At 49.4% G+C, this 19,868-nt stretch overlaps 2 protein-coding genes across 2 annotated transcripts in view; both read left to right on the top strand.

The window, feature by feature from the left end:
• Positions 1–89: 89 nt before the first annotated feature.
• LOC307088098 (sine oculis-binding protein homolog) lies at positions 90–11,507 on the top strand. Its single transcript, XM_079753893.1, has 6 exons — positions 90–215; positions 470–664; positions 3,070–3,221; positions 5,024–5,119; positions 5,395–7,491; positions 10,550–11,507. Exons 1-5 carry the CDS (start codon positions 104–106, stop codon positions 7,471–7,473), a joined length of 2,634 nt encoding a protein of 877 aa, XP_079610019.1. The 5' UTR covers positions 90–103; the 3' UTR covers positions 7,474–7,491; positions 10,550–11,507.
• Positions 11,508–13,975: 2,468 nt separating this feature from the next.
• The window catches only part of LOC307087797 (rho-associated protein kinase 2-like), a 36,501-nt gene continuing 30,608 nt past the window's right edge, over positions 13,976–19,868 (top strand). Inside the window, 4 exon segments of the mRNA XM_079753444.1 lie at positions 13,976–14,566; positions 17,879–17,960; positions 18,553–18,653; positions 19,647–19,784. Coding sequence (XP_079609570.1) covers positions 14,468–14,566; positions 17,879–17,960; positions 18,553–18,653; positions 19,647–19,784 — 420 coding nt within the window. The 5' untranslated portion in view covers positions 13,976–14,467.

The following is a 19,868-nucleotide window of genomic DNA, read 5'->3' on the forward strand; positions in this document are numbered from 1 at the left end:
TATTGAATGACAATGAGTTGAGTTGTTGTAACGTGTGTAATGTGTTTGTGTGTGCGCGTGTGTGTGTGTGTGTATGTATGTCCAGACGTTCGCTGAGAGCACCATGAACGAGCTCCTAGGCTGGTACGGCTATGACAAGGTGGAGCTCCGAGACTCGGAGGCCAGCGAGATCCGGAACTACAGAGAGCGACGGCAGCATGTGTCTGTGCTAAAGGGTAAGGGTCCCCATGCACCACAGCCACAGGTACGGCCTGCGGGAAGGCCCAGGTCAGCACGGTTGGACGAGGCCGCCCTCGCCTCCGTAACACAGGTCCAGCAGGTTACACTAGCAGACACCCACTCCGATGTGTTACAGTTGGATAATGTGACAGCGGTGACGCAGCCCAGGTTGTGTTTCATGCGGTGCGTCGCATCTTTTGTGTGATACTTCCGTGCAATAAGAACTTGTGTATTGCATTTCTTCTTCCAGAAAACTCATTGCCAAAACCCAAAGGCGCGGAGAGCGAGGCGGGCCACTCAGTGCTGGCCATGAAGAGTGGCGAGAGAGAGTCGACCAGCGTGCCCTGCTCCTCCTCCTCATCTTCCTCACCGAGCTCATCCCTGACCAGCCCCAAAGAACACAAGAGTGCCCCGGTCATCGTTCCCCTCATAAAGCCCTCTGCAGGTAGGTCCTCTGGGATCCGGCAGTGCTGATATTTTATAGCACTGCTCCTAGAGGGAGACGGCTCACAGCCAGGGCCTTGAGACCCTCACCAACCCTCACTAACCCTAACTCACTACTAGGATCAGTCTGGAGCTCTAGCTTTCCTCCTCTATCTCAGTGGGCGGGAGACCTCGCCTTTACAGACAATCTCCTATCAGTTGGCTATCAGTTGATACACGGATAAAGAAGAACGGCAAAAAACATATCTTCTCCTGACAAAATCCGCTAGTGCATACTCTTGTTTAATAGTTCAGAAATAAATGCACTTATGGCTGTGTTTACTCTATGTTAACGTGACCTCTAGTTAAGTTGTTAGAAACCATTGATGTTTGGCAAGTGGTCTTTGATTGGCACTTTCCTTGATTGGCCCGTTTACGTCACTAACTACCACACAGTCCCTGATTGGCCCAAATACATTGACCTTTCGGGAAGTTGACCGGTGCCTTGAGGTCCAGACTGATCTGTGCAGTGAGAATGTGAGGTCACGTGACCAGAATCTTCTCCAGGCAAACGGAGGATGGTCCAGAGACCAACAAGTGGAGTGGGTTGTTTCACGCCTTCCTGTTGAGTTGTTGAGATTTGTGGCAGTGGATGAAGCCTTCAGAAGCGGATTTTAATCGGCTGGGATGGAAACCTTAAGAAACACCTTTTCTAGGTTACCCTGGTGATAGACAAGAGGTTTGGGGCCCTATTTTAACAGTCTGAAAAGCAAGTGAGAAGCGCCAATTGCAAGTAGTTTTGTGGGCGGTTCTATGGTGATGTTGCTATTTTACTGGCGCATAAATGACTCTTGCGCCCGGCGCAAATCTAAAAAGGGTTGGTCTGAAGTAGCCTAATTATCTGTAGGTGTGGTTTGGGCGTAACATGCAATAAACCAATGAGAGTGCCATCTCCCATCCCCTTTTAGAGCCATGACCGCATTTGAATCTGAGTTCATATTTTGACAGCGCGTTTGCAGTCTCCGATGAGACAGATGCATGACCACATGAATTTCAAACTTCAAATGGCTCAGTTTATGCCCAAATAATATGGCCTAATTCGCACATGGAATGCGGTAACTGTGGTTCTATTTAAAGATATACGCAATACATTAACAAACATCGTTTCTTACCAGTATTGTATGCATTAATGTTATCAACTTGTGTTCCTAATATGCATGTGTCCCCCGTTAATATACATTGCCATGGACTGTATTATGCGTTACGTGTTTAGTTTGCGTGTGTTTAAAGAGATGGACGCACACACACGCGCCCGCTTTCACTGATTCTTTTACACATACACACACGCGCGCCCACATTCATTCATTCTTTTTAACACTCACTCGCGGCAAAACAATGTTTTCTCACGATCAAATACTCATCAATCCTAAAAGTAATGGGCTCGTACAAGATGTCTGTGTCAAGAAGATTTGTGTTTGCTGTACGGTGTTTGCAGATGCATTCATTTAAAAGTACAACTTATTACCGCTGTATCAGCTGTTCTTTCCCAAATAATTTACCAAGAATGTGTGGCTAGGTAGATGAGAGAAGCAAAGTGTATGCGCGAGGTGCAACAGCAACATTATGCATGAGCCCTTAAAATAGTATCTTAACAACACGCCACTGATTTTAAACCAGATATTTCCTGGTTTGTGGCGCAATTGTTTTCTGAAACTGCAAAATAGCACCAGGGAACGTTTGCGCCACGCCGCCTCCTTTCGCCGAATCGCCCCTTGGGGCGCAAGATCATTCCCTAATTTACGACGCGTGGCGCAGGAGGGAAAAGAACGCTCTGCGCCAGTTATAAACTAGCAACGACACATGCGTCACTATAGAAAGTCAATTGCGCCGGATGCAAGACAGGGCACTTAAGGTTGTATCAACTTCAGGAAAAGTTTACTAGTGCTGGAATAGTTAATTCTTTCTGTGAGACAATCACATGCCTACAGATCTCCGCTTCCAGTGACATGATTGGTCTAAACAAATTAGAAGCAAAAGAAGGTGAAACACCCTGTTCACCCAGATTAGAGCTGTTATGCTATTGGGACTAGCAGGTGGGCGACCACAGACACCTGACAGTTACACCTGTCACTAGCAGCAAGTACCATTAGCTTGTATCGACAACACTTACACTTGCTGTGAGTTGACCCATGGCTTATGAGCCTGCTTACATCCTAACATTATAATGATCATTAATCAGCGGCCAGAGGTTAACACTCAACACTAGAGAACCATACAACCAGCTCCTGAAGAGTTGAGGTGGTTTGGACGACGATGTTGATGATGATGATGGTGCTTTTGTCAATGATGATGATGACAATGACGATGCTGATCGCCATGATGATGAGGCCTCTCCCTCCCTCCCCCCCCCCCACCCCCCCTGTGCAGTGGAGGACGTGCAGAACGTGCAGATTGTGTGTGTCTGGTGCCAGAAGGAGGGTGTGAAGCGCTACTCCCTCTGCATGGGCTCCGAGCTCAAGAGCTTCTGTAGCGAGAAGTGCTTTGCCGCCTGCCGACGGGCCTACTTCAAACGCAACAAGGTCAGCCTCCTCGCATTGACACGTGCACACGCTTTGGCCTCATCTGAATAACACGATTGCACATTTAATCATACTCATCGATCACCAGTATCACCGCCCAGGGCTGCTCTCCGCTCCATCGGGGGGGGGGGGGGGGGGGGGGGGGGGGGGGGGGGGGGGGTTATTGACATCGCTTGGGTTCCCTATTGTTTGTTTGTGTCGACTTCTATTGATCACTTTCCGAATCGTCACCAGCCCATATTTATCATCGTGCCCCCCGCCCCCCACCACCATCCCGACACCTAGAGGGCCGTCACTGCTGCTGCTTGCAGTGATTTAGTGATGCAGACAATATGGATAAGCCTTATCTTATGGATAAGCCTTATCTTATCTTAGATATGGTAGCCGTTATCCTAGCGTAGCCTCGGTTGTCGTAGACCCTCCCAGGAATAGTTCTTTTTTGGGGATGCAATAATTGCGATAATTATTTTGACTCTGGCGATGTTTGACGGGTACTTCTTTATATAGCACACTCACTCTCACAAACACACACACAGCCAAACGCACGCACGCACGCACACACACACACACACACACACACACACACACACACACACACACACACACACTCTAATGTATACTAATCTGGGGCAGTTTACTTAATAAATCCAACTCTATCAGAGTAACTAAACGTACATTAACCGATGGCGTAGGTTAAGTGATACTGCATGAGGTCCACTTACAGGAATGCCTGAGAACACACATTCTGTTTTTATAATAGGGGCTGGATAGTGCGGGGACGGTGGGAGGAGGGAGGTCAAAGTTCCCAAAGGACACCCAGTATCGGTTTCGTCTTAATGGAGCTGGGGCCCGGTCATTAAGCAGCTCAGGGTCTGGAGCTGAGGGGAGGAGCGTCTCCGATACATGTTACCACCATTTCTCACCTTCCATTACGGCAGGAAAAGCCCCCTCTTTAGACATGCGGGGTGACAGGCCCGGGATATCGCCTTTCAGCCCAGCCTTGTTGTCCGCGACCACACTTGCTTTCATTCACACGACAAACTGGGACAAAAGAAGGGGTTAGGTCTGGGACGAAAGGTTGTCTGTGTGTATGTGTGTGTGTGTGTGAAGGGGGGGGGGGGATGGACGGTGTTCAACAAGCCTTGTAGCTCTGTTTGTGGCGGGTGGGTGTGAGGGAGCTTGAGATGGAGAGCGAGGTTTCACCAGCGGCTTGTCCCTGCTTGTGTGAGAGAGGAAGGGCAGGGGGGGCCTGAAGTGAGGTGTCCACTTTCAGTGCATACCTTACCTGCAGCTGCCTCATGTTTCGTAACCAAACACGACTCAATGGGCCGGGGAGAGGGGTTAGAGTGCGCTCCGATCGCCGCTCCGATCGCCTTTCACAAATCAAGAGGAATTTCCTATATTAATATCGGCAGAGTCGCACACAATATGACAATTCATCATCTATCATTATCTCCCCGGCGCAGTAGTGGAGGCCTATCTGTTTCACAACACAGTGACTTCCCTCCCCGTCCCCACCCCTTTTGTTTGTGTGTGACCTTAAATCTTCGGTTCCACCAGGTTCATGCCGTTTATAAGTTTGCCCGCCAGCCAAGTCAACTGAGGCTATTTTTGGTTCGGTTATATGAGAAGCTTAAATTTGTTTTAATGACCACAGAATGATTCCATTATGGCAATTTGATTTAAATGCAGCGAGGCTACTTCAACATAAATCAACGGTTTAATCACTCAGAATGAGTGGAAAAATGAGTTTGCTGTGGGCGTCATTCTATGATTTATTTGTATTTCTTTCCTTCTGTAAGGCCAGAGATGAAGATGTTAACGCAGACACATCTCCCCAGCATCCACACACCGAAGACTCCCCGAGACTAGTGCTGAAAATGAACAGTACTGTCAGGGTAAGAACCACTTTATTGAAAATACTGTGTTTGAAGAGTCCAGGGCAAGCACAGCTTCAAACTGTACTTTTTCCTGACATGAAGATAGATAGATGATAGCAGAAGGTACAGCAAGGGCTCTTCCCTCTTGGCTCTGTACAATATTAATGTTTACCATGTGATAATGTCAATCATACCCTATAGTATGTATACTATTTAGACTCTATTCTGTGTCAATACTCAAATAAATTCAAGGTAGTTATGGTAACAGCTTTGTTTTCCCCTCTCGACCCTAGCCTCCACAGTCCCTCTCCCCCGCGTCGCAGGTCTGCGATTGGTGCAAGCACGTCCGCCACACCAAGGAGTACCTGGACTTTGGCTCCGGAGAGGAGAGGCTCCAGTTCTGCAGCACCAAGTGTCTGAACCAGTACAAGATGGACGTCTTCTACCGGGAGGCCCGTGCGGCCCTTACCAGCACCCCTTCCTCCAGCTCCAGCCCGGGCCGGAGCGGCCAAGAGGGGCGGTCCGACACCGGGCCCAAACTGCTCACTCCCGAGTCCTGGAGCAGCGGCGGTGGCGGTGGCGGCGGTGGCGGTGGCCACGGTGGTGTGGGAGACCTCCGCCACAGGACCCGGTCGCCTAAAGGCCACACGCCAAGCCACGCCTCGGCGGCGTCCAGCTCCGTGTCTCCCTCCGAGGCGTCCTCCTCCTCCTCCTCCAAGGTGCCTGTCTCGGGGCTGAGGCTCCTGGAAAGGCCCATGTCCCACCCTCCCCCGGCCCCCCCTCAGACCGCCGAGGGGATGTCCCACGCCGCCACACATCGACCTCCACATCTTCACCCTCACCCTCACCCTCACCCTCACCCTCCCCAGCGCTCAGTTCTGGACCACCCTCCGATGCCCCCCATGCCGATGCCCTTCATCAGACCGCCGCTCCACGCTCAGGGCCTGAAAAGCCCCCTTTCCCACCACCCCAGACACCCGGGCCCCCCGTCCAGCCCTATCCATCGAGCCCCCCACTCTCCCCACCCCCACATGCAGCCCCCCCCGGCAGCCCCCGTCAACCCCCCCGGACTGATGCATCCTTTCCTGGGGGCCTACTTCCCCGGCCTGCACTCCCCGCCCATCAACATGATGCCCCGAGGACACGTGCCCATGCACCCCATGATGAACTTTGGTATTCCCTCCTTCAGCCCTCTCCTGCCTCACCCCACGGTGCTGGTGCCTTACCCTGTCATAGTCCCGCTCCCTGTCCCCATTCCCATCCCCATCCCCTTCCCCTTCCCCTTCCCGGCCCAGGCCCCCACTCTGGAGAAGCCCAGCCACGGCGGCGTGATCCAGCCTGTGCCAGAGGACAGGAGCAGGAGCAGGGCCGCCAGACAGCCCTGCCCCCCCGGTTCTCCCAGCGACAGTCGGCAGCAGGCCCCCAGCACCTTGGGGCAGACACCCATTCACGGGGTCCCCTCCTCGCACAGGGACCCCAACACGAGGGGTACGGATTGGGTCAAATCCGAGCGACCCTTCCCTTCCCCGATATCCACGCCCCACAGCCAGTTGTCCTCGCCTTGTAGACGAAACAACGATTCCCCTTCCTCAGCCCCGGGACCAGAGGGCCTGATTGACTGTAAGTCGGACCAGCAGCAGAACCACCAGCAGCAGCAGCAACAGCCAGAGCGTCAGGTCATCCAGAGAGTGCTCCAAAATACCCAGGTGAAAGTGGAGCCCAGCACCAATGGAGCGGAGGACTTCTCTGGGCCAGGGGAGTCGGAGACTGGGCAGGGTACCAGAGCAGGGCTCCATGACATCATCAGACCAGCTCCTCTTGTAAAGCACTCCTCTGCAGATGACACTTCCTATCACCATCACAACACCGACACCCCTCCCTCACACACCGCATCCAGCTCCAGAGGAAACAGCCCTCCCTATGACTCCACTTCCTTTGGCCTGACGACTCCGGACCGCGGCCCAAACAGGGCACCCCCGGTGTCCCCCAGACCCCCGTCTCCTCCAGACCCTTTGCCCGTCCCGGCCCAGATACAAGCTCCGCCCACACAAGTGGCGCTCGGCGAGTTGGAGGCCATCAAAGAAAACAACTACTCGGCGGTGGGCGCCATCAGGGCGGACCACCCAGCCGGCCAATCAGACGAGCCGGTGGCCGTGGTGGGGGAGGTGGGAGAGGACCCCCACGTCCCCGATGAGGACCATGCGTACGCTCTGCCGACGGCGCCAAAGACAGGGGGGGCCGCCACGCCGCTGCTGCTGCCCAAGCTGAGGGACAAGGGGGCGCTGCGTGGCGCCCCGACGCTGGCCGCCGCGGTCGACACAGAGCCGGCGCTGAAGAGACGCTGCCTGCGAATCCGGGATCAGAATAAGTAGAGGGCTGAGGTGAGACAGGTGAGGCGTGACACGGGTGGGCCTATGAATGGACCTGTGCCGCACACAGGGGTAGCTCATAACGTTAATGGCGGCTAATGGCCATCTATAATAGGCAATAACATTAAAAAGAAAGATTCCTTGTTGTCCATGCTGGGGTTCAGACATGTTGAAATGGTATGTGTTCTATTATAAGCTACAGCTGTTTTTACAGTGCTATTTGTACCGTGCTATCATACCAATTTAAGGGTCCATTGCTTGATGAAGTCAAAGGAAAGGAACATTGTGTCTTTCTTTCTTCTTCTATTCCTCACATAGTCGCAAGCGGACACACCGGATGACACCATAGTGTTTGCTAAAGGGCTTTGGGCTACAATGGAGGGATTTGTTGTCACAGGACCATATCGGATACTGTCGCAATTAGCACCAGGCTTAGGTAGACAGGGTACTGAGATGACAATCAATGGCTTATCTTAGGTTTCTGGCTGTCATTGTGTTGTCCTGTGCTACCTAGTGCTCCGAGCAGGTAGAAGTGAAACCAAAAATTATTTTTACATCCCATCTGATCTAGACTAAATTTGATCTTGGCCACATGCACACACCACACACAGACACACAGACACACACATACACACACACACACGCACGCACGCACGCACGCGCGCGCGCGCACACACACACACACACACACACACACACTCACTCACTCACTCACTCACTCACTCACTCACTCACTCACTCACTCACTCACTCACTCACTCACTCACTCACTCACTCACTCACTCACTCACTCACTCACTCACTCACTCACTCACTCACTCACTCACTCACTCACTCACACACACACACACACACACACACACTCTCTCTCAAAGAGACCTCACACACACATCCTCAGACGTGGGTTGAGCAGAACCACACGTCTCGCAGTATGCATACGGCCACCGAACAGCGTGGCGCCAAAGGGAGAGAGAAGCCTAGTAAGCTGGCAGTCCTGGGGGCTCTAGGGTTACAGGCAGGGCAAGGCGGTGGAGGGCACAGACAGCCACAGTCACTTTGATAGGGGATCATCTCACAGGGGCCTGAAAGTCACAATGCTTTGTTTGCATTGCAGACTGCATCATTGGTTCCGTTTGGCCTGCACACTAGAGAGAGAGAGAGAGAGAGAGAGAGAGAGAGAGAGAGAGAGAGTGAGGGAAAGAGAAAGTGAGAGGGAGTGAGAGAGGGAGAGAGTATGGGAGAGAGTTACAGAGAAAGCAGTTGTGTGAATTCCCTCCTAAACGAGTATTACGAGTAGACATGGTCAACGTTGGACCGGCACTGGCGGCCTTCACTTAGCTTGCCTAGAACTTGCCATGCAAGACATCCCCCATGTCTGTGGTTGCCGTGGAGACCGAGGTGATGGTAAAGCAGACTTTAAGGCGCTGTGAATATGAGAGGCAGCCCCGGCTCGGGCGGCAGAGCTCTGGGGCTTCATTAGAGAACACAGCGGGGACTCCGGTTACACGCGTTACAATGACATGCTATTCTGGACGGGCCTCGCTGCCATGTATGAGTTTAGGACTTTCCTCAGCGCCCCGCCGCGCTCCGCTCTCGTCCCCTTCCTCCTCCCTCACCACCACCGCTGTGTCGTGCCAACCAGACACGGTCATTAGGGCAGAGCAGACTGCAGCCTCCCTGACTCTGGACCAATCAAAGGGCCCGCTTTGGTTTTCACTTCTCTCCTAATCGCTGGTCCAAATGAGTCTAACATCACCCACTGTTTCATTGGCCCACTGGTATTTTGGCCATTACAAGGTTGTGTTTCCATTGGACTGCGTGTGCTTGGATTAAACCAGTGATATTACCTGAAGAGGATTGGATTTCCCCACTGTCCTGCCTTCCTGATTTTCTTCGAACTAGACCTTCAAGAGCCAGCGGGTCTTGTTACCACTGGCTGTATTTGAAAATGATGACTGTTGATAGAAAGGGAGAGCCCACATAACCTGTCACCTGATCCGCCTGACCGCGGCTCGGCCAAGATCTTAACTCGCCAGCAATTTAGACTTTTACCGTTAAAATAAGAAAAAGACGAGGGGTGGAAAAAGAGCTCTCCACCATACGCATTGTCATTCTGTTGTGGTTGCCTTAGTAACCAATACATATGAAGTAACAGTGTTTGGCCGATGTCTTGGAGCCAGATTTACATTGTCTGTAACGTGAGCCCCCGACAAGGTTGAGCAGCTTCGGTTGAGCTCGGGGTTGGGCGCCGCTGTCCCCTTCTTTTGCCCCTCTTGCTAAAATGTCCGATGTATTTAATAAAAAAAATACAATGAAAGAAATCTCCCACTTTGACAGAGTCAACAGCCAACTGCAGGATTTCACCTCAGGAAATAGCCTGTTCTATTTCTACTCTTTTTTCCTCTCTTTCTCCCCGGCTCAGCTTTCCCTGCCTTTATTTGGGATATTTTATAGCCTCATGTAACACGATCCCACCACATGGGTATTCACTGAGCGTTTGAAAACTAAAACGCGATGGGACAGAGGGACTACAGAACCCTGGCTAGACCCTTCTGTGTTTTTTGCGAGTGTGTATGTGTGTGTGTGTGTGTGTGTGTGTGTGTGTGTGTGTGCGTACGTGCGGGATTGTTTGTGCACGCCTTTCAGCGTGTCTGTTTACATTTAATATGAATGTTTGAATCAAAGTCTCTCTTTTTTGTACGGATGTGTGTGTGAGAGTGATAGAGAGAGGGAGAGGGAGAGGGAGTAAGCGGGAGAAAGAGAGAGAGAGAGCCAGATGTTCTTGGTTTGATTGTGCCCTATGCAACAGTTATGGGAGCGTTGACGTGCCTAAAAGCCTCCGTCTCACAGTGTTTATGCAGAATGGGCAGATTAGGGCCGGGGTGGACAGAGCACGAGGGGGCCTGACACACGATACAGCAGAGATGGAAATTCTACAGGCTGGTCCGGGATCATTGACATCTCAAACCCCCTCCTCTCCATCCTCTCTCTCTCTCTCGCCCTCTCTCTCTCTCTCTCTCTCTCTCTCTCCCCCTCTCTCTCTCTCTCTCTCTCTCTCTCTCGCTCTCTCTCTCTCCAGTCTAATGAACAGACTCCCTGTGTTCAACACTGTACCGCGGTGCCGGAGCCAGAGACGTGTTTGCTGCTGGTGGACAACATCAGGGGGCCGGCCGCTGTAGCGCCACCCCCCGGCCCTCCGGCCCTCCAAGCCCTCCAGCCCGGCCGCCCCAGCACGGTGCCAACATCAACAGAAAAAAAACCAGGAAGCCCCGCTTTATCGCCAATCTCCAAGCCCGCCAAGCCCCCCAGGTCGAGGCAAAGGGGCAGACCTGGAACAGGAGAGAGAGACAGGGCGAGCGACAGAGAGAGAGAACACGGGCATCGCCGCTCCAGCTTGTCTCGGACCAAAGAATAGATATTGACGCGGGGGGGAGGGGCTGTGTGTCATTCGGACAGTGTGTGATGGGGTGCACCACTGGGATCCACCCCCCCCCCCCCCCCCCCCCCTTCCCTACCCCCACCCCACTGCCACCTACCCAACGATGTGACCGTATGCCCTCAAGTGTGTCAGTGTCCGTTTGCGTGTGCGTGTGTGTGTGCGTGTGTGTGTGTGTGCGGCGGCCAGCCAGATGCGTTCCCCACGCGCTCCTCCTCGGTGCGACGGCAGACAGGACTGGGACCAGCCTTGTGTGGTCTCCTCAGACGGAGGAGCCCGAACACGATCTCTTTCCAGGGGAAACGGTTTGTTTTTCCCCGGCCCTCGCTCGCACAAAGAGACACATTGTTCCTCCCGCCATATCCCACGCTGACTCCCCTCTCCAGGGCTTGGGTTACCTGGCCGACGGGCGCTCAGACTTCAGCAGCTTTTCTCTCCCCTTTTTTGTTTTCGTTTTTTGACCCAAAGCCAGGAATATCTCTTGCCCACCGATGATCCCCCCCACCCCCCCTCCCCTTTTCTCCTGCCTCTCTCCCCATCCTCCCCCAGCGCCACCATCTCGGACAGTCAAATTAAATAAGGGCAAATGATGTGACACACACACAGGCATACACACACACACACACACATTGAGTGTCCATCCTTTCACCTGTGCTGGGAGGCAGGGGAGATGTGGAGGCTGCAGACCCTCAGGGCAGTGCCCAGGCTGGTCTGAGACAGAAAGGGGGGAGGAGGGGGGGAAGACGAGAGGGCCGTACAGCGGGGGAACTGTATTCTCAGAGAGATGCTCCTGCCCTTTTCTGACACAACCACATGTCAAAGGATGTCGAAGGGCTGTGAGAACAAGTTTTCCAAACCCAAACAGTGTAAAGATGGACTGAGACCACTGGGTGGACTCAGACTAAAGAGTAGCCCCTTATACCAGTGTATGTGTGATGTAACGGGACATCCTCAGAATGACTCATGTCAGCCAAAAACAGAGTTGAAGCCAAGAATTTACATTTAAATGAGGACGTTTATAAATCGTTCATTGCTCTCGTTCACGTGAAATTCACAAAGACCAACTCTGATTCTCGGTTTGTTGCGTTTGTGTCATAGGCTCAAATTAGGATTTTGGAAAACAGGCTGGTCATGTTACCGAACGCGGTATTATTTTCAAACGTCAAATGGCTGCCATATGCAGTGAGCAGTATTACTGATCTTCTTGGTGGGAACATCTCATGAGAATTTATCCAGAGTACATTTACCCATTTTATGATTTCTGTTAATTTGTTGTTGTGGTTTTGTCAATCATTACACAGATAATACTTTGACGCTATATTAACTTATGAATGGCATCTGTTGATATTTTAAACCGCCTTGACTCGTTTGTTTCGTTTTTGTTTTTGTAACATTTTTTGTTGTTGCTTTTTCAGTTGATGATTGTATTGTGCTGGTGCCTAAGCTTTTATCTTGTTGTCTACATGTTTGCTGTTTACCGTGTATCCACTAGGAGGCAGTGTTTGCCTTTAGAAATTTGCACCTGCCTACTTTCATCGTGTAGGTGCAATAGACTATAGGCAACACTGCATTCAGTGCCAACTATTTGATTCGTACACCTATAAGATTGTGTAGGCCTACCAGCCCTTTTCACTCACCATCAGTGCATACTTGCTGCAATGTGTTATATTCATAATACCATATTTTGTGTTGACCAGTGCCTGATATAATATTAGCTGAATACAAAGTCAATGGGTTGAACTGTAAGATATATATAGGAAGCCTCTGTTTAATTATTTAGTACAACCCTTAGGCCTACACTTGGGAAGAGTTATCAGTGTGACCTCTAGGCCTTCGTCGTAGAATAACGCCTAATTTGTCCTATCTCTGCCATTGCAGAAACAGCATTCCAAAACAAATGCCAATTGTCTGTCTCTTTTTTTCACTCTCTATCTTTTTTTTTGTGTGTGTGTGTGTGTGTGTGTGTGTGTGTGTGTGTGTGTGTGTGTGTGTGTGTGTGTGTGTGTGTGTGTGTGTATGTATGTGTGTGTGTGTGTGTGTGTGTGTGTGTGTCTTTTCCATTTGCACAACCATGCCCAATCTTCCACCGGACATGACGTAAAAAATAGGTCCCGCTGTGACGTCGCTGTGTCATCGGACTGGACAGTGTCAACAACCTGTGTGACTAATGATAACGTCACTCCTTGCAAACAGCTGTTATTTCCCTATGTGGTGGTCTTCTAGTTAAACTTTTCAACTCTAAGTCAGGACGACAGTTGATACCGTTTGCAAATGTCATTATTGTAACCTTTATTGATGCAATGGCTTCCCATATGCCACCTTTAGGCTATATTACATGTTTTGACAATATAGGCCTACCTGCTGCCAGAAATTTAGACGCTGTTGTCATACTTTGTGGCCTATACTCTGTGTTCAACTCTTTGTGTGGAAAAAAAGTGATTCAAATCATATTTAATTACTGGATTTGTCTTCAATTACATTTTCTTTTGTTGACACATGTGATCAGGCGATGGGGTGGAATACGGAACATGTGTGAAAATAAATAAAAACTATTCTAAGAGCAGAACAGTACTTTATTTGTTATTATTTGGGTTGACAAAGGAACTTCTACAATTTATATCTATTATCTCATAACATACGCGCCTTAATTGCAATAAGAGCTCAATTACCACGTGACTGTAGGCACCATATAAACGTGCGCACAGAAGATAAAACGGGACAGATATGTCCTCACTTTGAGATGACGCTGGGAACGCTCGCGACACGCATGGCTCCGTCATGAGTCATGACTCCGTTTAAAACCGTGCTTGTACTCATATAATAAATCAAAGTGACTTCTGATGTTCGCTACACATAATCACGGCTGTCCGCTGTCGGTGGCTCCGGGGCAGTAATAATAATCTATGTTTAGACCTTGATCACATCTCGGCCAACAACGGCGACCTGTCAGCATTCCGCAGATACTGAGAGTCGGTCGGGTCTGACGGTAAGAGAGATCAGGAAGATAAGAGGAGGAATTCCTGCTGATCCAGCCTCCAGCGGGGGCTTGTGGGTAGAGGAGGCTTGTTGTGTGGGGTAGTATCGGGGGACAAGGTGGTTACCAGATCAAGCGTGATATAATAGCGAATTATATGGCAAGAGAATAATAGATTATTGGTTCGAAAGACTCATCGAAATCAAACCATTCCGTCTGGAGTTTGACTTAGTTTAGGTTGAGTTTACAACACGGTGTTTTACCGTCGCTATTACAGGTTTGAAACCTTACCGCCGGAAGAGCCGCGCTGTGCCGCACCTGAACGAGCTGTGGTGCTCGCGCGCTGGTCCGCGTGCTCGACCCGCTCCCTTTAACTGTCGTACAACTTCTGTTACCGCAGTAAAGAAAAGCAGACCTCAGACGAAACCCTCGTTTCAATCATTAACCCGATAGTCCAGACCCAACGCTCTCTACGCAGCTGTCTACAGAGGGACATGTTCTCTCTGAGACCGCTAGACTGGTAGGAGCTCTCGTCACCACTACAGGTGCCTTCCTTCTCCCCCGAGTCGAAGGAGACACTGCCCTGCATGATGTTTGGAGCGGAGAGGAGGCTGGAGAACCGGCTGAAGAAGCTGGAGGCCATGATGAGGGACCCCAAGTCGGTACTCAATCTGGAGACCATGTTGGTAAGTTTGGAACAACACATTGCTCTCTGCGGGAGGCTTTGTCTCACCGAGAGTATCATGTTGAATGTTGGCGTTTCAATAAGACAATGGAGTTAAATTGTGTACTCTGAATCTTTACCTGTGGCTCAGGAGGTAGAGCGGGTTGGCTGGTAACCGGGAGGTTGCTAGTTCGATCCCCGTCTTCTCCTAGCTGATTGTCGAGGTGTCCCTGGGCCAGACGCCTCACCCTGACTGCTCCTGACGAGCTGTCTGTCGCCTTGCATGATTGAAACCGCCAACGGTGTGTGAATGTGTGCATGAATGTTAGGCAGCCTTTACCCAACCCAAATAAATGGACAGGTAGCTAGCTGAATACTTTATCGGTGTTCCATTGCAATGAATGACGGGCTCACGTTGCATCACGCTATTGATGGTTGGTCGGCACCACCCGGCAGGTGGGCTCTCCCTGCCAGCCCCCCTGGACCCCCTGGCAGGTGGGCTCTCCCTGCCAGCCCCCCCTGCACTTTTTGACAAGAGCTATTTCAGCACTAAACAAACCACCCTGATGAACTGAGATGCAGTCACTTTTTGTTAAAGCTCCTTGTTTGCCACACAACCTCAACACAGACGTTTCCGGGGTCTCTACATCATGTAGCTTGTTGCCACACACGACATATATAATGTAGGATACACACTTGAGGACCCAGAGTCACTTCCCCACCACTGTAATTGGGCCTACCACTGGTGAAGTACGCTGTTCTACCACAATCCAATAATACCGATTGTGAAAACACTGTCTAGAGTGGTAAAACATGATTTTCTGGAGGAAAAAGTCTCTTGCAAATCCTATACATTCATTCTTCATCAACACCCCCCCCCCCCCCCCCACACACACACACACACACATTCATTCCCATGTATAATGATATATCTTCCAGTTTGTGTTAAGTATTACTCCTAATCATTATTGGGAATTGCCCAACAAAGGGCTGTATTCAATATTGTATATTCTTTGACTATATTTTGACTATTGAGCTAGCAGCATAGCTTACTTGTTATATTATAATGTATTGAAGTAGAAACTCACAACACACAACAATAAAACACATATCTAATAGCCTTTAGAATACTAGAGTAAGTATAACTCGTATGAGTACAGTCCTTTAGGAAAGTAATGTTTCAGGTTAATGACAAATTATGAGCCATGCAAAACAGGGCTAACATTGCTAGTGTTGAAGATTTTACTTAGCAGTGGCAGGTTAGAACTAGCAAAGAAGAAAGATTAAACTTTTACCAAAGCACCTTTAGTAATGGAACAAGGAAGTGGTTACTTATTTTACAAGTGGATATAACGCATTGAGTGATTTGATCTGTTCATGATTACTGCTGACATGTATAATGCTTACAAGTATAATAAGCACAGTGTTGCTGGCCTAGGATCAAAAGGCGATTGGCATACAGGCTGGGCTATAGGATGTTTTCAGAAGAGGGAAGTGTACTGTTTCCAAATGGTTATTATGGGGTTAATGATCCAAAAATAAATAATCCATTCAGGCCTGGTTACATGTGTTGAGATATTTTGTGACTATTACGATAAAATAATTCCCACAATAAGGAGTCCCAATCTCTAGGACCATATCATAAGGGTCAAACAGAAAACGTAATTTTATTCAAAGTTTCAGGGAAATTATGTGAAGTTTGACTCCTTTTCTTGTACACAAAGTAGAAGCATGAGACCAGATGATGCTGTTGTTTGGTAGAGCCCAGCAGGAGGTGGACGTGGGGCTCCCCCCAGTCATTAGTAAAGCGATGACTGTAGGCCACTCTGCTTCCTCCAGGAAGCTGACCTCACATCCAGGAATTGACTCTTGGGATAAAATGTAGCACAACACACCAGCTTCCTGACGATTCACGTATATATGGATGTGTAAGGATGTGGTTCAGACGCAAACAGATCCAGTTGGAATACATGATAGGCCTGGTCACAATGCCTAGTGAACACTGCGTGTGTTTTTGCTCAGAAAGGACTATCGAGTTTGAGATGAGAGGGAGTCAGAATGGACATCTTTGTTCGTAGTCTTAGCTTAAATTAGTATAACAAAATGAAACACAAGCGTCATACTTTTCTATCTAAAAGGTTAGTTTAGCGCAATCGACAATTCCACATTAAATGGGATGATTACCTCGGAAATGTTGACTATTTTTCTTAAGTCGGTAATCTGGTGTTTTAAACATTGAACTTTCTTTGGTCCATTTGTCAAACACTGAGCGCCTCGAGCGGACAAGCATATTAGGTATTGTAATTGAAGAAGAGCATATAAGAAAGACTTCATGCATCTCAGAAACAACAGGGTGTGTTCCACAAGCCTGACGTAACAAGGTTATATCTGCTCATGACCCTATAGAGCAAAATACACCAGCACATTTGGTAGTATAATCTTTTTTTTTTTTGCCTATACACAACCAAATATGATTTTTTTTTTTTACACATACACACTGACAGGGAGAATGTAAATTGACCTCCCTCCCCGGAACCCCCCCTCCCCCTGGATCTCCCAGAATGCTTGCTAAAGTCTGAGCCCTGTAGCGGCGAGTCCCACAATAGCCCCCTGGGGCTGGGGTGAGTTTCCATCCGGCTGCATGGCCACATCTCTCCCCACTCTCTATTTAAAGGCTCAGATTTGTTCCACAAGGCCAGGGCACCCAGTTGACCAAAAGTGACCCGTGTTTTTTTTTTTGACAAGCGCAGACACACACATACTGCCCTGTCGCATCATCACTGATTTGGACTGGGCGGCCATTTTGGTTGGGGGCTTACACTCTACTTCACGGCTAGCAATGTCTGGTGTGCTCTGTATTGGTTTGGGCTTACAATGGTTTGGTGTGGTGGGTGCTCTGTATTGGTTTTGGCGTACATTGGTTTGGTGTGGTGGGTGCTCTGAAAACTGTTTATGGCCAGCAGATACGAAAGAGATTCATTATTACTTTCTTAAACCTGATGGAATTAAGTCTTGTATGTTCCAATATCTCCAAATCCCAATTGGAAACTAGAAATAATGGTGCCTGATCACCTTCGACTACAGTCTGGCTAGAATAATCTTCTTATGGTGCTACTCCGGCTCAACTAGGGTTTGGCAAGCCCAAATGTAAAACTATACGATGTATGAGGAAGGGAAAGCGCATCTTTCACAACTCCTGTAAAACTTGCCAGAGTACATTACAATTGAATGATGCAACCATCCACTTGGAGAACATATTTAAACACTCATGACAATGGTACTTTTAACAGTCAAATCACAAGCTTGTAATTTTTCCCACTTTTCTGTCCCACAGGATTCCATGAATGCATTGGCCCGTGATTTGAACTACCCTGCCCTCCGGAAAAACAAAAACATAGATGCATTCCTGAACAGATGTAAGGCACTGTCTTGTCTCGTGTGATTTATCTGCACGGGGAGGGACACTTAGGCTACTTCAGTCTACTGAAGTAGACTCCTACTGATTACTTGCATCAATTATAGCAAGATTGAACACCTAGGCCAGGAGAGTCTGTAGTCTGCGCTGGAGTCGTGTGAGGTGTTTCCGGAATGGTCACTGCCTGTGCAGTGAATAAATGTCATTAAGGAGGTCAATACATGAACAAGTATTTTCATTTGAGGTAAGGGGAAGTGTATTCAACAAAGTTAAGCCACCCCACTATTTAGCCCAAAACATTGATGATACTGCATGTTTTGGCTACTGTCACGTTTCCTCCTTGGTAATGACCTAGTCCTGTGCCCGAGGTGAACTCAAAATATCACTCATTTATTGTTCTACTTCCTCTGCTCATACTTTAACCAATTAAACATGACCCTGCAGAAGGGGAGGGAGGGAGGGGAGAAAGGAGTGGTAGACCCCCTCCTCCCCTCCCTGCACTTCTCCAGGGGAGTCAGCTAGAGCCGCCGTCCTCTGGGCTTTGATCCCAATGCTGACCTCTGTCGTCGTCCCCTCTCATGTCTCCGCCGCAGACGAGAAGGCGGTGGGCCAGCTGCGGGAGCTCCAGGTGAAGCTGGAGGACTTCGACCGGGTCAAGCTGATCGGCCGAGGAGCCTACGGTGAAGTGCAACTGGTGAGGAGCTGTCCAACGTTAGCCACTGCCACCACCGCCTCCTCTCACTGTTGGCCTCTGCCAACGCTCAGGAAGTCAATGCACACTAAAACACATTTTTTCAAAATAAGTGAATTAGAAGAAAGTCAAAGGTCAATAAACACTCAAACACACTTTTCAAAATAAGTTACTTAGAAGTAAGTCAAATGTCAATGCACACTAAAACACTCTTTTCAAATTAAATGAGTTGGAAGTACGTCAAAAGTCAATGGACACTAAAACACATTTTTCAAAATAAGTGAGTTAGAATTTGGGTGGACTGTAGCTTCCCAATGAGCAGAAAGCGTGTATAGACTATGTGTACAAAGATCCACGATTTTCAAGTTATGCCCCTTTGCCACGCGGAACATTCATATGATTGTGCGATGCAGTTTCTCATCCCGGGGAGCGTCTGTGCTTGTTCTAATAGGGCTCTGTGGCCTGCAGGATTATTTTATGCAAACTCGGCAGTCAGCAACATTAATAGCACGAGACACCCTTGACCTGATTCTGATGCCTGAGTCATGTACATTTACATGTTGCACTTAAAACACATCCACCCCAGATGTTTTTCAAGCAAAAGTTTGCTACTAAAAAATAAATGGAATGCTTTGAACTTGTCTTCTCAGAGGAGGGGGGGATTTCAGAACGGTGTAGGAACGAGCTGAGACAAGTCGTGTGTGTGTGTGTGTGTGTGTGTGTGTGTGTGTGCGTGTGCGTGTGTGTGTGGACGGACCGAGGGAGATCTCTCCAATGTGTGAATTCTTGCTTGTGGGGAGTTAGTTCTGGGGAGGGTGGAGTTGCATGAAGTAGGGGGTGTTTATGTTGCAGTCCTGTGCAAGCATGTCTTCTTATGGGTGTGGGTGTCTGGATTGTTGGTGTCATTACAGGTTACCCCACCACCAGAGGTGGGGGGCGGAGGGTCTAGGTGTTCTTCCGTGTATCTACTAACCTCCCCCCCCCCCCCATCTGCAGGTCCGCCACAAGGCCTCTCAGAAGGTGTACGCCATGAAGCAGCTCAGCAAGTTTGAGATGATCAAACGTTCCGACTCCGCCTTCTTCTGGGAGGAGCGGGACATCATGGCCTTCTCAGACAGCCCCTGGGTCGTTCAGGTATCAGACGTGCTCGCGCTACTAGGAGACAGCAGCCGCAACCATGCATCACATAATGCGCATAATTATCATGTCATTATTTGA

Source organism: Pollachius pollachius, assembly GCF_949987615.1.
Source record: "Pollachius pollachius genome assembly, chromosome: 16".
Taxonomy (NCBI): Eukaryota; Metazoa; Chordata; class Actinopteri; order Gadiformes; family Gadidae; genus Pollachius; species Pollachius pollachius.